Raw genomic sequence first — 22,237 nt, forward strand, 5'->3', positions numbered from 1 at the left:
TTCGTAATATCTAGTGAGATTCTTTATCAGTTACTAGGAGGGCCTCAGCTTCCAAAAAACTGCCATTATGCAGAAGTAGCTCTGACACAAAAATCCCCAAGTAGTGAAAGGTTCCTTGACAAAAAAAAAAAAAAAAAAAAAAAAAAAAGGGGAGTACCAGCATTTCATTAATTTCAGCTTTCAGTACTATCTAGTAATAGCGTACATTGGCAGAGTAAAGTAACAAAGGGCATGAATTCAATAATTTTTAAGGTACCACAGTATATGGGCGTGAAACAGTTGCAGCATAAAATGGCATAGGTGGTGGTGGTGGTTGGGTTTTTTATTATTTTGTGGGGATTTTTTTTTCCCCCCAATTGTTGATTTGTTTTTTTTTAATTTCAGTCCTACACTGGGAGGGTATATCCCACCTTTCTGAAAGACAGTCTACATCAAAGCAAATGAATGCACAGACCAAGGTAGCTACAAACAATGTAAAACACTAATTCAGCATTTAATTTGTTGTTCTTTTTTTACAATTTATTTTGTCATTTAAGAAATTCACATATCAATTTAAGAGGTGAAAGAATATTTATTAAAAGTTGAAACCTTTAACCTTGGCTAAACCCCAGTCAAAGGAATAATCCTTAAGCACGTTGAGGTGAACCCGAAAGTGCCAGCCAGCAAGTGGCCTTGCTTAATACAGGTATATTCCTTCTAAATAAAATGTTCCATGTTGTCTAACTCCTTTACAAGCAACACATAAGTATTGCTCAGCCATAATTTTAATGCAACTGCTTACAAGCAAGAGTCCAAAAATATTCTGCGTCAGCACGCCACAGAAAACAGTGTGGCTAAATAAAAGAAGCCAGACAAACAGCAAAATATATAAATCAGTAGGCAGAACGTACATGGTCAAGCTGATTTACCACAACATGGAAAAACCATCTTTTGCTTACAGCATTGCCCATGAACAATAAAAAAGCAAGCATGCAGCATCCACATTCTTTCTTCTTAACGTCAGCTTACAAATACTGCAAAGCAACTACAATCTTACACGTCTTCCAAGGCAGTTTATGGATCTAAAGATGGATTTGTGGCTGTCAAACAATCTGGTTTCTAAAACTGAACATTGTTCTTTACTCTGTTTTATATTAATAGCAAAATAAAATATTTGACTTTAAACTAGACCACGTGCAATGAAGCATGGAGAAGTAGACAACGTTTGCAACATTACTGGCATCACGACACAACATTCTGTGTACAACTTTGGGCATCAGAGTTAGAACATCATGTCATCCAGTCCGTCCTCCATAAACTTCTTGTAAATCGCCATAAACTTTGCTACAAATGCTTCCAGATGATAAATGGCTTTGCTGCCCAGTTGCAGTCGGTGTTCATAGAAGGCTGCCATCTGTGCAACTTCTCCTTTCAGCTGACCATCACAGTTATGTAGAAGTTCTGTCAAGAGACCCTAAAAGTGGAAAAAACACAGGCCAGTACTTGAAAAGTTATATATTTTTTGTTAAGAGGATAACCTCATTTCTCTGAAAACAGCCAAATTATAACCAGTAGTTCATTCACAAATCCAACAGAAAAGACATTCAAGAATCATTATACCACCTACTTGAGAGAACTAGATTAATGGAACCATGCCTTTTCAGAACCTTTCTCTCAAGATAAATTACTCATATCAAAGAAAAAAAAATTGAACATTTTTACCTTAATAAAGACAATAAGTTAACCTGATATCCAAATACTATAATCTCTATTGATGCAGGCACCTGGCTCAGCCCTGCAGAGAATCTTTACCAAGATAGCAAGTGCATTAAAATCACTTACTTCTTACCTCAACAGCATCAAGCAAAGAGAAACAACACTAATAAGTAATAACAAAAGGGCTTATTTAAAACTTATGTACATATGTATGCATAGACATGGACAAGTTACTTTACAACAATACTTCAGTCATTGCAAAAACCAAAAGTGCATTATTTTAGACCTGAGGCAGCAGTGAAATCCGTGCAAATCCATCTCTATTAGAAGAGTCAGGATTAAGTAAGAAGTATCTCTAGACAATTTGACATTGATAAAGGAGCGGGTAGAGAACATCCACCTTTGGCCTGACAACAACAATCTTCAAACAGCGCAATGCAGGATCCACTAACCAACCATAAGAAAGGAAGACTAAAACATCTAACTACCAAAATGGTCAGAAAGCAGAAAACAGTTAATGTGAAAATAAATTTATTATCTTGTAGTTATGTCTGATGGCAAAAGTCCACCTAAGGTAAGTTGCAAGCATTAGCTTTAATCTTTGTTCCGTTCTACTTGTCCTCAGCATCCTTTCATCTTTTCCAAAATAAAAACATGCATGTCCCATTTGCTTTTTTTCCTCCCAAGAGGCTTCCAAAGACTTCAGTCTTTGAAGAGACCTGTTGGTCTAGCATCCTTCAGTAAATCTCTCCACTAGGACATAGCAAATATTGAACAACAAAACTTTTACAAAAGAAACCGTATCAAAATTAGCCCATAAAATATGCCTATGCTTCAATAAAACTGGCTTGAGAAGTTTTCAAGGGGACAAAGCATGTCATCCCTTGTTTTTACTCAGCTATGATGCTGCTGTTCTGTGATCATAGAACAAGTTTTAGTAAACCACTCAGTAGAGGTGTGAATAAGGAAGCCTGCAACAAACATAAACTAGACATTTACATTTTCCAAATTAGAGAACAGTATCTTCCTGTCCCTAAAATCTACACAACTCCAAACCATCGTGCCTAAGTATTTTTAGGCATTAACCTAACTAACAGTTAGTATTATTTGACTGAGGATCATGAGAAGTGAATGCTATCTATCAGTGTTTGCAGAAACAAGGTCTTTAATTACTGCTTCAGAGCAGTAACCAGGACTATTTTCATTACTCCAGTGGAAAAAAACAGAAGAGAAAAGTTACCTTTTGGTCACTCACATCTATTTGGAAAGGACACAGCTTTTCATCAATATTTGGATAATTTGTGAGGTTTTGGTGCAGTTTTTTGGCTTTTTGGGGGTTATTTCGGGTTTGTTTGTTTTTTAATTCTAATTGAGACTATCTACACATCAGAATCACAAAATCATAGAATGGTTAGGGTTGGAAGGGACCTTCAAAGGTCATCTAGTCCAACCCCCCTGCAAGGAGCAGGGACATGCCCAACTAGATCAGGTTGCTCAGAGCCTCATCCAGCCTGGCCTTGAACGTTTCCAGGGATGGTGCATCAACCACCTCCCTGGGCAACCTGTTCCAGAGGTTCCGGAGGGTTGTTCTACAACCTTCATGATAAATTTTTTTTTCCTGATGTCCAGTCTGAATCTACCTCCCTCTATTTTAAGACCTAGATAGCTGAATTACCTTCATTATAATCTCAGGAGGAATGCAGTGCGTCAGGAGTTCATAAAGCCGTCCACGGACCTCTAAAAGCCTGTTGGAAAAACACCACAAAATATCAGGAATATGTCCCCAAAGCACACTAATTGTGTTTTCACAATTTGTGAAATATGCCGCGGGGAGAAAAAAAAAAAAAAAAAAAAAAAAAAAGGGTCAAGCAAGTTTTTTTTGTGGTTTTGGTTTTGTATGTTATTTTAAACCCAAAAGCATTGCACAAGTCAGTCCATTTCAATTCAAATGCTACAGATCACCTTTTAGTCAAAACAGTAAGATAAGTTACGTACACTGTAGCTACAATTGTTTCAGTTAATCTAGAAGATACAAGGCTATTAGAACTTCTCAGGCTTGCCTCGCTTTAATTCCTCTTCCTATCTAAATTATTACTCATGCTTAAGATTATGAGAAAATACCACAAAATTTATTAGAGCCACAACATTCATTTATGATGTTTTTCAGACTTCATTGTTTACAAGAGAGAGTAAGATGATTAGGTAGCAGAAAGTGACAGTTATCCATTCTCAACTTTCGATATCAGGAAGTACAGAGACTACATGCATTTAAATTAAATAGAAGAATTTAAGTGACATCTCATGTAATACATGGAACAGACTAAAAAGATCAGGCTGTGTATATGACACCAAGATGGATAAAGGGGGCACCTTCTCATGTGTTTTAAGAAAATTACGATATCTCAATTCCAGTTCTTTTACTAAGGTGCATTATGCTAAAGATGGTGAAACAGAAGCCTTAAACAAAACAAACACTCCCCAATCCCCCCAAAAAAGACAGACAGCACAACATGCAACTAAGTTTATGCTCACTTTTGATTAACAAAGCTTCAACAGAGAAAACAAACCATTGTTTCAGTCCCTGAAGCTCAGTCAGTCTCTTCCAATAATTTCAAAGCTCACTTCCTCTGGCTGCAAAGCGTGAGCTCCAGTAGAAATGCCAGAAAATAGCATATAACTAACCTAAAGATGCCACATTTTTAAATACAACTTTATTTTTTTTTTAAGTTCGAGAGTACACAAAAAAAAAAAAAAACACCCCACCACACCATTTATTGCTGCAAACAAATGTATTCACCTACCTTTGTGGTGTCTGTTGACCAACAATAGCATTTGCAGTTTCTCTCAAATAAACTTCCCAGTCCATCTCAGGAATGTCTTGATCAGCAGTAAAAGGATACCTGCATAACAGTATTTTTTAAAAATTTCAAATCAAAGCTAACCGTCACTGATTCTAACAAGGCCTCAGAAATAGGTTCATTTATGCATCTGAGCGTGTAATCTACATTAATTTTCAGCAGTGACTTACTGTTGCACTCTGCAGGACTCACACATAAGTAGTGCTTTCCGAAGATTCCTGCCAGATTTCTCTGCGAGTCTTTGAGCCAGTTCCTGAGGAAGAGTCAGGCCTTCTTTCTTACACACACTGGACAAGACATGGCAGATCTAGACAGGAAACAGATAGCAGGGAGTGCAACACTTAGCAAACAGTTCAGCACCTACAGATTCTCCTGTTTGAAACCCTTCTGGACCAGAGATGGAGCAGTCTTTCACAAGACATGCTTGACAAGTTACACACCACAAATTAAAACTAGATCACTTTGTAGAAGTACAGCATTTTGTAAGTTCACAGCAAGAACTTATCCAGCAAGAAGTTTTAAATAACTTATTTTTGCTTATGCTTCAACATACATCTTCAATGCTGGGAGCAGGCACTCGTACAGCCAGGCATCTGCTTTGAATAGGTCCTATGATTTTTGACATGGAGTTGCAGCACAGGATCAACCTGCAGGTCGCCATGTACTTTTCCATTGTTCTTCGCAAAGCATGTTGAGCATCTTTAGTAAGTTTATCGACTTCTGTTAACAGCACCACTGAAAAAGGATTAAAAATAGTGAAGGGTTTTTATTAATATAAAATCTTTCTAAGAAAATGAGTAGTTTGACATACATGTGATAATACCAAAATAAATGATACAAGCAGAAAAAAGCAGCATTTTTTTCACATTTCACATGTGTTTTCACATTTCACAGGCAGGAAAATGAAGACTAAGACAATCTGCGTGCCTTTTTGACTGTGTAATCTTCTGCTCCTTCACACTCCATATTCACATCCTGGAATGTCAATTTCTTCAGAGCAGGGCCTGCAACACTTCAGTGCCAAGAAATAATCCAGGTAAGTATAAAAGCTTTCATTTTGATAATTAGTAGAGTAACTTTGTAGAGGAATTTTAAAGTAAGAAATGCAAAATAATTTATGGCATAAGGACATATCAAAAAGTAAAATTTTCTTGAAGACTCTCCTTGTATTTAAAAAGCCAATATCTTTGCTTAACAAAGGAGTAGCAAAAAGCTGCCTTGTTATTGTAGCTGCAGTGCCTTTCTATGGCCTTTTAAAGAAAAAAAAAAAAACACCAACGACAACTTATTTTAAAAATGCTTCAGAACAATCAGGAGACACCTAATATGAAACAGCTAACCTGACCAGCTACCTTCTGCAGGTTCCTCCATAGACAACTCATAGATGGCTCATTTCAGTACTCTGAATGGTTCAGTGAGAACAGCCTGGAGAAACAAGCCAGTCTATTACTCTTCTCCCATTTCTCTTCTGGTTATATATGCAGCCTAAGGAGAACAGCCAGCTTACCAGATACTTTGAGGTGCATGGTATGACTGCAGCTGTAAGGATATTTATGCCAATAACTAGTAGAGCTGATCAGTGTCTAGCAGCTGAGGTGAAATATAGTATTTCCAAAGAATAGCAAGAAAAATGAGACAAAGTACTAAATCCACGACTATTTTCAACTAATTTTTGCTCTACTCTGTCTGTCAAGGTTTCCTCTCTCCTTCAATCTCTTGTTATAGAATTCTGATTTTGCTTTCAATTTAGTCACGGGGAGGAAAAATAAGCCAGTTGTAGCAACACGTGTCTTGGAAAACTCCATGAAAGGCTTCATTTTCTTACCCAGTGTGGGTATCACTATGGATAAAATGCTTCTAAACTTTCTGCCTAAGATAGTTCATCCCCCAAAATGCTACAAGTAAGCGGCTAACACCTAACTCACACAGCATAATTTGTCATAAGGTTATCCTGCCCCTCAACTCAATATCAAGGCTCAGTAGCTCACAACTCAACTACTACTGTACATCATTAAACTAAGTTACAGTGTATTTCAGTGGTAGACCTGGGAAAGACAGCGGGAATCCCAGCTCCCTCCGCTCAGTCACAGCCATTCAACCAAACCTGGTCCTCCTAAGAAACCAACACAAGAAAACCTCATACTGAATATTTAACCACTCCAGATATTCCCACAGTGAAAAAAAAAAAAATGGGAGGTTGTTTAATTTGGGAAAGGCTCATGTGTGGCCTCACGCAATACACAGGTACAAACAAAACAGTCAGCTGAAATCTCTGAAAAACAAGTTTTAAAAGTACTTTGACTGGTTTTAACCGTTTTTTACTCACCTTTAAAATCTCGTTGAGTACTTGTCTCAAGCTGTTGGGATTGTGCTACTGTCTTCAAGAGTTCCTGAATTACTACACGGTCATTGTTTCCTGCATCACTGTACCAGGGGTTTGAATAAAACTTGTTTTAAAACAACTATATACTGCATATAAAATACATCCTCCTAAGCAGTCCCTTGGTCAACTGACTAAACAAGAATGCAAAAAGAATTCGGAAGTGGTTGAGGTTAGAATCAAGCTCAACATACACTCTTTGTTGAAAGTTACCTTCCCAATAATAAAACCAACCCAAAGCTTATGCAGGCACAGCTGGATTAGTAGCACTGTATTGGGAAGTAGTAAAACTGTTGTCAAATGTTTTATCAACTCTTTAAATTAGAACTTATTTTTCTGGTATGAGAAATTTAAACTTTTGTTACTTGCAATTTGGGCAAAGACACATAATATGAACATTTTTACCCCTTACGGGAAGAAAAATTAAGTCTAACCACAAAATAGGATACCTGACTGAAAGGACTGATGTAAATGCATGTTTTTTTCCCCTGAAAATTAGATGCCATGCTATGAACAACCTATAAGCTAACGTAAACTTGAATGGCAGACACAGTGAAGTCAGAGTTACTAGTAAAGGACTAATACTATCACATCACAGATGGTTAACTTTTTTTCCCCTTAGAAGGCAGGAAAACATAGGGAAGTACTAGATTCCCTTCCTGCCTCTTCTTCTTACTATCCCCGAGAGTAGCACTGCACAGCTTCATGGCGAAAGAATATCAGCAGATATTCACTAATCAAATCAGAGGTTAGCTGCAGCACAAACTTTTAAAGGAGACATGGCACATGAGAATAGCTTCTAAAATGCAGAGCAACATGAGAAAAGATTTAGCAACAAGCACAAAGCTAAAAGTTACTTCAGGATACACACTGCCTTATAAATGCAACACAGACAAAGCCAACATAACCAAAGCTTCCCAGTGCACAATGTCATTTACTCTCATATGATTTAAAGCAACTTTAGAGGGTTTCAGGTAAACACAAGTATTTACTTTGGGTCAGCAATTTCACAACTGTCACAGAAGATATACTGTACACCCTTAAGTTTGTCATTTAAATCAACATCTGACCTTGTTCACGACACAATTCTCAGTATTTTGAGGTGTTGTTCTTTCTTGTGCTCTGAACTTTTTAAGACCAACTGGATAAACATCGCTTACTTTCAAAACACTTTATTTTTGTGAGAGAACTAACAATATGAGGGTGCTGGTTCCAATAAAAGCTTTCAATTTCAGTTTAAATGGTTAAATCTATGAATCCAGAACTGTTACTGTTACACAGTCCTCTACATCAGCATGCTTATGTGGCTAGTTAAGCAGAACATTACTGTCTTTAGTATACAGCAATCCAAATTTTTTCCATTTAAGGCTGTTTGATTAAAAAAAACAAAAAACCAAAAACAAACAAACCAACCAACCTCTCCCTGCTCCCATTTGCAGTCCAGACCCCAAAACCATTGTCTAATTTGCTCAGGAAATAAATTGGACAACCAGGCCAAGTTGAAACCACCTACAATATAACCAGCAGCTTCTATTTGAAGTGGGACATCTTTACTGTACACTTACCTTGGGTTAACTTCAAGGTGATAATTACTTGCAATGGTGCTAATTTCAATTTTCTTTTTAGAAGGTGCCTATGTAGAAAATAAGCATATTAAACTTCAGAAAGAGTGTTCTAAAAATCTGATGCAAAAATGGATCTTAAAAGTTACAGCAGCCTGCATGATAGGCAAACCAAAAGGCTCAGAAAGGAAAAAAAACTGTTGAGACACTGGACTTACTCATCGCCTACCCCCAAATCATACGCCCAAAGGAGAAAAGGAGTACTGACTTATCATCCAGCCCACAGAATAACAACAGTAATGATTATTATAGCAATACATAGCGCATATTACTGTATACTCCAGTCACTGAGTTTCATAAGAAATCTTGTTATTGGAATCAGTTGTTCAAAATAAATGAATAAAAGTTTTGGAGGGACAGCCTGTGGATGAGCCTGAAGAGGCTGTTCACTTCTCTTGGCAAAGGATTTCACGTCCATACTTGGTTTAAAGAAAACACGAGTATTTCTATCAACTCTAAGTTTGGGTCCAAACAGTTAAATATACCCTATATTTCTATCATAATTCCAAGTACTATATTTGTTCCACTACTAAGAACTAAAAAGCAAGCATCAAATTACCTACTTATCAATAAAGCTTGACAACCCCTTGCTGATTAAGCCTTCCATACCAAGGATTTTGATGGATAATATAATCTTTTAATAATAATCAATTAAATGCTTAAGACAGAATTTCTCCCCACCCCCCCACCCCAATGCTGAAATTGTCACTATGGGAATAAGAAAACAAGTTAAAACTTGCATATATAAGAAAAGCAGTGCTGATCATTTTAAAAAGTAAAGGTTACTTTTACAAAGGAAATTCTATCTATCTAATTGAGAGCTAGTGTATTACAGCACATGCTATTGTCCAAAGCAACCTGTGAAAACAAACAAAAAACAACAAACCATCACAGAAAACAACAAAAAAAACCCCACACATCCTCCCACCCATGAAGACCTAAGGAACAAGAATATCTGGCAAAAGCATTCCTTCAAGTAACCAAACTAGTCTGATTAATTGCATAAAAGAGCTTGAAGATACTGACTGAAAAAAAAAATATATTTAAAAACCTCAAATAAATATGAAGGCCTCAAAACAGAAAGATATCAGTATATAAATATCCACCTTACTGTGCAGCAGATGGGAGATTTATTTTTTTACCGTTATACTCTGATGCTCAATCCTCAGTTTTTCCACTCCTGCACCATATAATTCCCTTAACAAACACATTATTCTTGTCTTTTTTCCAGCTCCTGATGGTCCATACACCAACAGATGAGGGAAGTCACCACACTGAACCTGAATACAAAGCAAGACAATTAGTTAGCTACAACAATACTGTCCTTAGAAGACCATATTCATCCTTCCACTTTCATTCAATTTTATGGAAAATTACTTTTCTGGATACAGCTCAGTCACAACATAGTACCTAGAATTCACCATAATTTTCTGAAAACCACATGTAACTCATTTAACTCCAAATACTTTCCTCCTCAAAAAAAAAAAAAACCAACAACAAAAAACCCACTACCCCACAACCCCCCAAAAAACACCCTAGCCTCTACATGCTTTCAGGGTTTCTAGAGTGACAGCTGAAATAAACACACAGCAAAAATAATTAAAACAAAGTTTAAAGCAGATTATATATATACACATATAAATTTAAAATACATAAATAAAACCTACTTTGTTGTTTCATCTGCAAGCCTTGAATCTGGGCAAACAAGTAATAGACAGTCTGTATTTAAATGAAGTTAGGAGTTTGTTTCTTGAAAAGCTAAAAAGCATGACCTGGAAAACATCTGACCAAACTCCACAGTCAGAATTAACATTACTTAGCTCTAACGGTCCTAAAGAAATACAGGGGATGAGGCAGACTAGTGAAGAAGTCAGGACATAACAGTAGGGGAAAGTTCTTTAACACCCAAACAATTACATAATCCTGACTTTTATTCATAGAATCATAGAATGGCTTGGGTTGGAAGGGACCTTTAAAGGTCATCTAGTCCAACCCCTCTGCAAGGAGCAGGGACAGCTCCAACCAGATCAGGTTGCTCAGAGCCCCATCCAGCCTGGCCTTGAATGTTTCCAGAGATAGGGCATCCACCACCTCCCTGGGCAACCTGCTCCAGTGTTCCACCACCCTCGGTGTAAAAACTTTTTTTGTTACATCCCGTCTGAATCTGCCTCCTATTTTAAAACCATTACTCCTTGTCCTATCACAACAGGCCCTGCTAAAGAATTTCTTCTCGTCTTTCCTGTAGGCCCCCTTGAGGTACTGGAAGACTTCTATCAGGTCTCCCTGGAGCTTTCTCCTCTGGCAGCCCTTTCCTTAGCGTACAGGCCACGCTCCCAGACGGGGCACGACGCCCGCGGACCACCCTGCCACCTGCAGCGCTGAGGCCTGCACCGAGGGCAAGCTCCCAGCCGCCGCCCCGCAGAAGCAGCCCTACAGGCCGCGGCACCCCGACTCCCGGAGGGTCCCTCACCAGGTTGCGGAGCTGCGCCGCCTGCTCGCGGTGGTAGTCCAGCTTGCCGAGGGAGCCGGGCCGATGTTTGTCCGCCCACAGGCTCATGGCGGTTGAAAAGCGCGGGCCCCCAACCGCAGCCCCAGCAAGAGCGGACGGTACGGCGGCCGCCGAGGGACAAGACTCAGCAGCGTGCGCGGGGAGGAGCGGAAACGCGCTGCTGCCGCCCCGCCTCTACGGCTAGCGGAGCGGCCGCGCCTCTGCCGCTCGGTCCCCCGCCAGCTTTGGGGTTTATTTCCCCTCCCAAATGGCAGCTGATCCATCCGTGCCCTGGCGGGTTTTGCGTGCGAAGCTGCAAAGCTCATGCCTGTGGCCCTGGGCAGGCAGCAACCGGCGCTGCCCCTACGGGCGGCTGGGCGTGGCGGGGCCTTGTGCTCTTCCCGGCTGGTGAGACCCCATCGTGGCCCCGGGGATGCAGCAGGCAGGGCCCCCAGGTCACGCCGGGCCTGGCAGTGCCAGCACCAGGGACTGCTGCTACCCGCTCACGGCAGTGGTCTCTTGTTATTTGTGGCAAACTCCTTATTTTTACTGATCTTAGCTCATTGCTTTGCAAATCATCCACAGACCCTTCATGCAAGCGGTGCAGGCCGACCTGCCATGGCAGAGTGGGCAGAAGGAACGTTAGGTCAGAGAGGTGGGATCCAAGGTGAGATCCTGCAGGGATGGCCCGAGGCTGCGGAGCCTGAGCTGGCGGGGAAGGAAGCGGTGAGGGGCAGACAGAAAAGAGCCTTTCAGGCACACGTGGCCTGCTCGCCCTGCCTGTGGCCAGGTTCATCAGCGTGCATTCGGCCTCTTGACCACTACAGATGGCCAGCGAAAAGAGGCCGGTTTTCTGTGTCAGGGGAACATATGGTCCTTGGGCTCTCTGTGCGGGTGTCATCCCGCACTCACAGCCTCATTAGCAATCAGTGGGTCACCCATAATCTACGTATCACCCTGTGAATTTGCAAACTCCATCTAGGTTTGTGATTTTGTCTATATACAGAATATGTATGCAATAGAGAAATCCTCATTTTGCTTCTTTGTGTAATAGCCGTAATAAATGAAGCATCACACACCAATTATATTGTTTGAAAGTGGAAGAAGAATTTCTTAAAGTAATAAAACATGAGTATACACATGAATAGGCTAAAATGTGTCAGCCTAATTTTTTTACTTACATGATTTCTGGGAAAAAAAAATACATGAAAAAGTTCATGTGAGTGTTGATATTTTATCAGCTGTGTTCACAGTTTTTCACATAGTCACAAAGCCATAATGCAGGTAATTGCTTCATTAATCTTGACATTCAAGTTAAAAGATCGTGTAAACCTAGTGAGGGCAAAGAGAGAGCACATCAGTTAGTACCACATTATCTCATAAGATAGAGTAACTGGTAGTTACCAGTTACTAGAGTACCAGAGTAACTGGTACTCTTAACAGTTAAGAGTAACTTAAATAGTTAAGTTATTCTCATGGACACTCATGAATCAGTTTTCTTTGCAGATTGACATGAATTAGCAAATTCACTGTGTGCTGCTTTGTCAGCGCTGCCCTTGTACATGACTGAGTGTGTGAAAGCTGCAGCAGCAATATCCTGCCCAGTGCATACCAGTCGAATCTCTGTTCTACTCCGCACCACAGAGTGACCTGTTCCTCTGCCATTGTGGGTCTACAGTTACTCATATGTGGCTGTTCTCTCCACTCAGCACCTGCTGTTCTTCAGAGTAATCTCTGAATTTTAACATTAATTCCTTTGGTATTCTCTTTGGTTAGCTATATTTATGACTAGTCTTTTAAAGCTTTTTCAGATCCTTTGCTCATTTGCCCGACTTCTTAAAAATTTTTTGAGTGATGTGCTACTCTTCTTGTGTCTATCAATGTTGTGCTTTACTTCTTTCCAGCTCCTGTGATAATTCCTTACAACCTACTGAGTTTTTCCAGCCCCCAGAGATACTGGGCGGGGGGGGGGGGCAGAGATTCCAGCTTTCAGCAAGTGCTCTGACAGATACTCCAGGCTTTTGAAAGTACCAGTGAAAACAAATCCTTTTTGGATGAGGTCAGACTTGAGCAGGTAGGACTGCTCAAGTAAGTATCAGTAGGGTTTTAGATACTTTCAGCTCCCAAAGAGATCAAGGAGGAGTGAAGACATGTAGCATCTCTGCAAGGGCCCTAAATTCTTTTTATTATTAGATCGTTAAACTTCTATAGGATTCCTTGTTATCCTGAGGAGAAAATATTGTGAATTGTTCCCTACCTCAGCAATATATTTAAGCATGGGCTTACTCTTAAGCTTTCAATTAAGTTATTCCTTGCTGTAAAAAGTAATAACGCAGATGAACAAAATTAGTTTGTTAAGTAAAAACCTTATCATTTTAAAACCTGGGCCTGCATGAAGTATTGCAGTTGTGGTACTTTATGTCTGATTAAAATGCTCTAGAATGCTTTGATTTTCTACTTCATTAATTTTTTAACTTCACTATAAATCTAAAGAAAAAGAAGTAAATATCTAAAATGGAATGCTTTGGCCAGGTGTATTACAAATAAATTAATGTGAATATGACAGAAGACTGTGGCAATTTCATCTGCAGCCACAATTCACTCAAATATAAGGACTGTTAAAATAGGTCTTTGCTCATTTTGTTCAGACCAGCAGAAAGGTCAAAAGGTAAAATTACTTCTCTGCATGAATAAACCAGACAATGTATCTGAAAATAGAGATTTTAACTACAAATGGCATTTTGAGCGTCTTGCTACCAGTAGCCATGTGATTAGAAAGTGACACAATGTCAGGCACTATAAAAGAAGCTCCAGCTTAAATCCAAATTGAAGTAAAATTGTAAGATCTGAGTCCAATGTTTAAATATATATAAATGTAGTTTTTAACCTGTTTTAAACTGATTATTGAAACAGCATTAGAACAAGTTAGAGCATTATTATACTGACCTCCTAAGTATCTTTACAGCATGATTGCTGCTTGTGATCCAAGTAGCCATTAGCAAGTCCAAGTACCATTTTGTTGTACAACAACTTGTCTTTTTCAGATGAAAGACTGTTTGGCATCCTTTGATCCTTCAGGCTGCTTAGCTGAGCGAGATGGATTTTTCTTTTCAGTTTCAAATATTTTAGTAGATTATTGCCACTCTGTTGGCTGTCACTCTAGGTTATATCACTCTGTCCCCATCAGAGCGCCTGTATTACTGCAAGTAAATTGTAGCACATCAGGAAAGACCACATCACTAATTACAATGCCAAAAAAAAAAAAAGAGACCATAATAAAGTGACATCTGTTCTAGTGGTGACATGCTGATTTCATGCAGATTGAATGTGACAGTGGAAAGAACATTAGTGATGATAGCCAAATAAAAATTTAAAATTAATATATCCCATGTAGATTGGCAGCACTGAGGAAGCTGATTCTTTCTAACAGATGTAAAATCAAGATATCATCGTTCTTCGAGAGTCTAATGGTTCATCTTACAATCATTTATTTAGTCTGGGAAATTAAATATATATAAATTTTAAAATCATAGAAGTTTTCTATGCAAGGATGAGGCAGACTAAAAAGGTATAAGAAGATATGTTTTCACAACTGCTGAAGTGAATTCTGGAAAAGGCTACAGAGATAACATTTAATTGGAGGATACATCCTGTCCATCAGTCATTACTGCAAAATCTTTTGTACATTTGCCCACCTGGAAAAGATTAAGCAAAGCCCTTTACCAAATAAATGGAAAGGTGAAAATAAATAAGTGTATTAAAAAAAAAAGCAAAGGTATCGCATTTTCATGCTCTCAGGACACTTGGCAGTATTATAAGATGTTCTGATTTAGTTGGTACTTCTTCATGTACTAACTCCTGCTAGGGGCCAGACCCTGCTCAGCTTCCCTAGTCTCCAGTGTGCCTGGAGAATTAGAAGAAAAGGAGATGAGATATGTTTTGTTATTCTTAGGCCTCTGTGGCCTCAATAGTGCGTAGCTGTGCAGACATAAGACCTTTTATTGCTACCATTAGCAATTGTCCAACTACACATTTAAGCAAGATCTACAGCAGCACAGTTAATCATGACAGAAAAACATAAGGAGACAGTTGAATTTATTTAAATATTGTGAACATAAATTCAAACATCCATCTGGGGACATGTAGAGTTACAGATCCATTCTTCAGATGAACTACAGCTATGTTGAATACAATACCCACTTTCTAATGAAGGTTTTGATAAAAAAACGTAGGCTATTTTCGTTTGTAATTTAGGTCTTTCCCCCCTGAGATTTACAAGGTCACTGACTAAAAGATACAGCTATGTTCTTCAGTTTCCATCAGTCTGCATTTTACAATAACACAAGAACTAGAAGAAAAGAAGCTCTTGTCTACTTTGGATTGCAGACTTGTATTTAAAGGTATTCTGAAACCGGCTCAGTAAGTTAAGAAATAGTCAATGCTCTTTTCTGGATGTATTCTAAATAAGACACACAAGTTCCGTATGGAAACTAATAATGATGCTTTTTAAAGAATGGCATGCTGTCAGATATTGAAATATATGAACAAATATTGGTGCTTGACCTGTAATTAGAAATTAATTTTGTGAAGATGTCATCACATGACATTTTTTGTCTCTGGGCAAGGATAGATGTTGTTGACGAAGGACTATGGATTATTTTGAAATGTGGGGGTCTTTTTTTCCATTCTCATTAGTACTTGAACTAGAAATGTTTTTATTGACTTGGGCTACTTTGACAATGAAAAATTTGTGAAAACCAATACTTCTTTTGCAAAAAGTCAGATGACTATACAGGAAAGAAGTTATATCAAATAATTCCTAGTTAGCTCTGCCTATAATAGTCTAAGTGGCTAAGACAATATGTGTTTTCTAGATTTCTAGCATCTGATAACTTTATTTTTTTAAAAACTTTCCTCCGAATGATAAATAGCCCAGCTCCTTTGAATTCATACAATATTAGTAAATGAAATCCAAACCATCTGAACACATCTTGGTGTATTTCCAAATATGTGTCCCAATAAATGTGGGACATAAAAATCATACTACTCCCTGCACTTAGGCATCTTTCCTTTTAGCAATTTGCAATATGGTTTGTGGTGGCTAATTAGAAGTCTGGATCAGAGGTCAGAACGGAGATGAGTTCTTTGTACCTAAAACATAAGCTAACAAGCTTTATAGGAAAGAAGTGAAGAGGTAAAGAGCAAGATCAGTGTATCTTGCCTTTTTGGATGCCAGCACATCTTTTTGGACCTTGACAATGGGCTCCACTTGAGTGCTCTAGATGTACTGCATTGCAGATCATGTCTGAAAGGCTACATGAACTGGTAGAGTTCTATTTGTGCAAGTGTCCTTTACTTGCTAATCACAACAAACACCTGTGCTAGTAAATAAAACCAGAGAGTGACCGTTCTCCATTAATGAGACCAACTGTCACCAAATGTTATGGAGGAGGGCACCAAAATGTTTGTTCCCGTCCGTGGGGCCTACTCAGAATAGCTCCTGACCTTTGCTGTTCCCTAGGTAACAGCAAGGCTTCTGCTTGGAGTGAGTATTCATTGGCCCAAGCCAAAATCAGTGGAGGATCATGTAAACAGTTTAATTATACTGGCACTGGCCCTGTTTGTTATATCAGTATGGATGTAAACTAAGGCTGTATGTGTAACACTAAATCAAACTAGGCTTAGGGATCTTTCTCTGGGCCTGAAGCTGAGTGATACAGACCTTGGTGTGTCTAGCCTACAGACTACATAACACTTGGCCCTCAGTCTCCTCTGGTCCCCATGAGGAGTGCCTAAGACATAATAACTATTTTTATGTGTTTTTTTTTCCATCTTGAGTGCCTGATACAATGAGAGGGCTGAGGTGCATCCCACCAGAGAGTTTTCATAGCATATGTATGACATATCCTGTGGGAATGACATGAGTGCCTATGGCATGTACTGGAGGATGAAGGCCCTGCTAGGGTAGTGCTGGAGGACTGGGTAAGGTGGAGGAAGCCAGATGTAAGGCAATCTGCTCTGCGCTGCCTGTCAGGAACCATCCCTAGCACGTGCTGTTCTCCAAAGCATGCCTTGGCATTGGCTTAGAGAGCATTAGTGAGAATGGGCCAAAATTGTGCCAAGGAACACGCTTAATCTTGGGTAGTATAGGTGATCAGTGATACAGTGCAGACATGCATTCCTTGGCTTTTTATACTTGCCAGTATAAAAAAGCATGAGTATGGTATGCCTTCCTGGTCCTAGCTTCAGTACAGACTGACTGGTCATGCTGACTGCCTCCTGGAAAACCTTGAGCACAGGAGACTGATGGCTTACACTGCCTGTGGGGACTAAGGGGCATGAACTGAAAGCAGCACTTGACAGGTTCAAAACAAGGAGAAGAATGTGCTGCTTCACTCAGGGCGTAGTTACGCTGCAGAAGTCCTTGCCACGGGATACCGTAGAGGCTAAAAATTTACATGAGTTCAGGGAGGAGGCCACATAAACACACAGAAGAAAAACCTGTAATGTTTACTAAATTTGTGAAAGCCATTTCTGGCTCAGAGAGCCCCTGTAACACAATTTTTGAAGGCTGGGAGAATGTCCAGGGCAATTCTCACTCTGTATTTGCCCTGCATTTCTAGTCTGGCATCTTTGGCTGCCGCGAGAGACAGGCTACTGAGCTGGAGCTGTCTGATCCAGCTGTTGTGCTCTCCCGAATTTGTCTTCAGTCTCCTCTCCGTCACTCTTCCTGCCTCTAGTGAACTCAGATATATGGTGTCTGTCTGCAGCTTGGACTGTTCATTTTTTTCCATTGCTTTATGTGGGGATTTAGTCCAGACAGGATCAAGTCGTATGTATTTATTCAGGGCCCACAGACCTAGGCCCTTTTGTCATCGTAAGCTTCCTGCTTAGCTTAGTAAGCTCTTAATTAGCTTCTGTATCTTTTCTGTCATTCTTCCATTCAGCCAGAGCAGATGAATTCTTCTAGGAAGCAGAAATTTGACTTTTTAGGCCATTAGTGCCTCTGCTGGTAAATCACCTTGCCCCTAGAAAAAGCTACTGTGATTCTTTAACATTGCCAGGCAATAAACCCTTCCTTTCTCTTGTACCTTTTTCTGTCAGCACCTTGTTTATCTTTTCCAGAAACTCTGCCTTTCTGCTGCTTTGTTGGTGATCGGTGAAAGAAGCCCTGGGTCTATTCGCATTCTGCAGCAGTGTGCAGTGTCTGAGCAGCAGCATGAAGTGTCTGCGCTTAGCGTGTCAGATATGTCATGCCTTTTCAATTTCACTTCTGTTACTGCTTTTTACCTGCAAGTCCTTCAATTGGCCCATATTCTAGAAAATAGAGCGGTAATTTACCATGACACAACTTCCCCTATGTCGTAGTTCAGCCCCGATCGGGACCAGACTACGCAGTCTCTCTTTCACTCCCCCCCACCCTCCGAGAGAATAGGGGGAGATAATATAAGAAAAATGGCTCGAGTTTTGAGATAAGGACAGGGGGAAATCCTTAAAGTTACCATTACAGGCAAAACAGACTCGACTTGGGGAAAGCTATTCATTCATTTCTAAAACTAGCAGGATAATGAGACAGAGAACAAGATAACCTCCCCCCACCCCTCCCTCTTCCCAGGCTTAACATTATCTCTACTACCTTCCTCCCCCGAGCGGCACAGGGGGGAAGAGGGAATGGGGGTTGTGGTCAGTTCATCACACGTTGTTTTACGCCGCTGCTTCATGGTCAGGGGAAGAACTCCATTCCTCGAGCCCCACATAAAAATGGGTACATCTGTTCACTCAGCTACGGATTCCTCAGCACCCTCCAGCAGCAACATAATTAGAGTTTTGATTGCAACCTACTAATGATTCCTTCCCCAAATATCTCCCAATCTAATTTTAAATGTGACATAACAAATGGAACTAATAAACAGCAAGGAGAGAATATGATAAGGGTAGATGAGTTATAGCAGTATCACATATGAAAGTTTATTTCAGTGTTGATACAAGTGTAAACTCACAAGCCTCTATAGGCATTGCAGGAGAAGTGCCCTAGAATAAGATATCTAAAAGATCAAGGAAGGGTTTTCTTAGATGTTTAAGACTGTGTATGAAGATAAAGACATAGATGTGGAGGTACGTTCAGGACCATATCACTGGGCCTATCTTGCAGATTGTACTTTACCTAAACTTGTTAATACTAAAGCTACAAGCAGAAAATATGCTTCTGTTTCATCTATTTCTAATAGATATATAAAGTCTTAATTTTGTTCTAGGAGGCACACTATTCTTTCAGAAAACTTCTGTTTATCAAACTGGTGATAACAATTCCAAGACCTTCCACTGATTTCAGAAGGCAGCTGGTCAGCTTTACTGTATGGTTCCTTGGATACATGTGAAGCCCATACTGTATCAGTGGTCAAAGAACCTCTGAGAAAAATCTGATATGTACGTTTAAAAGATAACACTATTAAAGCTTTTGGTACTATCAAAAGCTTTAATTATTAAATCATTATAGAAATGGGAGGAAATTTTATCATAGTGAAGGAAATGGTTATTTTGCTGTTGTTTTTCATATGTTCAGGATTTTGTCTATGATTTACAAAGAAACTTTGATTTTCTAGATTTAAAATCTTACTAACTTTACAATACATTTGCTAGTATAGTGGAATACTCCTTCCTGGCCATTCAGCTGTTCCATGAAATGTTACAGAAGCACCCTCAGGTAAAGAGTCAGTGCTTTTCTCTCCCTTTTTTTTTTTTTCTCAACCTCTGTTTATCATTGAACACCATATGGTGCGTGTTCTTCACATCATTCATCAATATAATATAGTGTGCTCTGCTCCCCTATTGTACATGCTGGTGTCAGTCATCCTGTGATTGCAGAATAAAGGGACTGTCCAAAGTTTGTTTGTTTCCAACGATCAAATACTGTGGATGAATTATTTAAGTAAACCTAATTATTTCCTATCAAATTTATAAAATAAGGTAAAAATAAGACTATTTAAATCTTAGGCATAAAAGAGTAAGCAGATTGCGGCTAAGAATCAGAAAGAACATCTTTCTTCACATGCAGTAACTGATAAATAGGTAGCTGGTTAAGAAGGTGTCTTTTTCTTCGTCCTACAATATCAGATATTGATCAGAGTTCTAAACAGATCTGTTGATCTATTGCCTTTCTAATTTAGAGTCCTATCTTTCTTAAAATTTGTAATTACTTTGTATGTAACTAAGAAATACACAGGCATGACAGAATAAGTTATTCTGCAATTCAGTCGTCACTGAAGTCGTGCCAAGAAGGAGGTTGGATGCAATTAGCAAAAGTTGCACTTTGTCAGCATTGTAAAAAGTATTTACAAGGTTATATAGAAATATTTTGAGGGTATTGAGCAGGAAATAAGAGTTAAGGAAGTAATAAGGATTATTTTTCCTATTTAAAAGTAATTTAGAGCAGTCATTGGGTTTTTTGTTCTGTTTCAAAGTGTGTTCCATTTAAATGATACTTCATTCTTGATCCAGCGGAATGTAATCTGTGATTTTTTTCTCCTGACCTTGACAGGCTGGAGAGGTGGGCCCGTGCCAACCTCATGAAGTTCAGCCAGGCCAAGTGCAAGGTCCTGCACCTGGGTCGTGGCAATCCCAAGCACAAACACAGTCTGGGCGGAGAATGGATCAAGACCAGCCCTGAGGAGAGGGACTTGGGAGTGCTGGTGGACGAGAAGCTCAACATGAGCAGGCAATGTGCCCTTGCGGCCCAGAAGGCCAACCGCATCCTGGGCTGCTGTGATGGTTTAGCCCGAGTTACCACACAATTTCTCACTCACCCTCCCCCTCCCCAGTGGGATGGGGAGAGAACTGGGAAGGAAGGAGAACTCATGGGTTGAGATTAAGACAATTTACTAAAATAACAAGGGAAAACTACAATAATGACAGAATATAAGGATATTAAAATATACAAAGTGAACAGTATGTTTTCTCACCACCCGATGTCCCAATGACTGATACAGCCTGTCCCGAGCAGTGATCATGGAAACAAAACCAAGCGCAAGCAAAGGAGCAAAAGGGAGCCAGCAAGGTAGAGGTAATGATGCCAGCAAAACGAGGGAGAAAGATGGATGCCAGGAAGGCAGATACCCGCCCTGGCCAGCCCCCACTTATATACTGAGCATGATGTTTATGGCATGGAATACTCTCTTTGGCCAGTTTGGGTCAATTATTCTGTCTGTCTTTCTCCCAGCTTCCTGCATCTGCAAATTAGCGAGACTTGGAAAGCAGGACGGTGTCTTTGGTCTCATTTACAACAACTCATATCATCAGGGTGTTTATCAACATTCTTCACACACAAAATCCAAAACACACCAACTACTGAGAGGAAAATTAACTCCATCCCTGCCAAAACCAGGACAGCTGCATCAAGAGGAGCATGGCCAGCAGGTCGAGGGAGGTGATTCTGTCCCTCTGCTCTGCCCTGGTGAGACCCTACCTGGAGTACCGCGTCCAGTTCTGGAGCCCCCAACATAAGAAGGACATGGACCAGTTGGAGAAGGTCCAGAGGAGGGCCACCAAGATGATCAGAGGGCTGGAGCGCCTTTCCTATGAGGACAGACTGAGAGAGTTGGGGCTGTTCAGCCTGGAGAAGAGGAGGCTTCGGGGAGACCTTATAGCAGCTTTCCAGTACCTCAAGGGGGCCTACAAGAAAGATGGAGAGAGGTTGTTCAGTAGGGCCTGTTGCAATAGGACGAGGGGTAATGATTTTAAAATAGAGGGAGGTAGATTTAGATTGGATATTAGGAAAAAATTTTTTACGATGAGGGTTGTAGAGCACTGGCACAGGTTGCTCAGAGAGGTGGTTGATGCCCCATCCCTGGAAACATCCAAGGCCATGTTGGATGGGGCTCTGAGCAACCTGATCTGGTTGGAGATGTCCCTGCTCCTTGCAGGGGGGTTGGACCTTTGAAGGTCCCTTCCAACCCTAACCATTCTATGATTCTATAATTTTTATATGTCATATAAGAAAATCCTGAATTTTAAAATCTCTCCATTAACAATGTATAGCCTCAGAAACCTTGTGGCTGTAGTCAAATACTCAATATCAGAAAAGTTTGTCATCACTTCTCAGTGAAATATTAACCTGTGGGACTTTTCAATATTGCTCTGTAAAACTTTTTGAAAATCACATCGAAGACAGTGCCTCAGAAAAATGACTTGAAGAAAA

The 22,237-nt window shown here is 39.9% G+C and overlaps 1 protein-coding gene across 1 annotated transcript; it reads right to left on the bottom strand.

Annotated features, from left to right (window-relative positions):
- Positions 1-1,060: 1,060 nt before the first annotated feature.
- Positions 1,061-11,207, bottom strand: RFC3 (replication factor C subunit 3). Its single transcript, XM_086742107.1, has 9 exons — positions 11,026-11,207; positions 9,698-9,835; positions 8,499-8,566; positions 6,880-6,977; positions 5,107-5,288; positions 4,724-4,860; positions 4,497-4,595; positions 3,371-3,440; positions 1,061-1,453 (listed from the first exon to the last, which is right to left on the bottom strand). Exons 1-9 carry the CDS (start codon positions 11,110-11,112, stop codon positions 1,262-1,264), a joined length of 1,071 nt encoding a protein of 356 aa, XP_086598233.1. The 5' UTR covers positions 11,113-11,207; the 3' UTR covers positions 1,061-1,261.
- Between the last annotated feature and the right edge of the window lie 11,030 nt (positions 11,208-22,237).

The sequence above is a fragment of the Chlamydotis macqueenii genome, chromosome 1, assembly GCF_036417535.1.
Source record: "Chlamydotis macqueenii isolate bChlMac1 chromosome 1, bChlMac1.mat, whole genome shotgun sequence".
NCBI lineage: Eukaryota > Metazoa > Chordata > Aves > Otidiformes > Otididae > Chlamydotis > Chlamydotis macqueenii.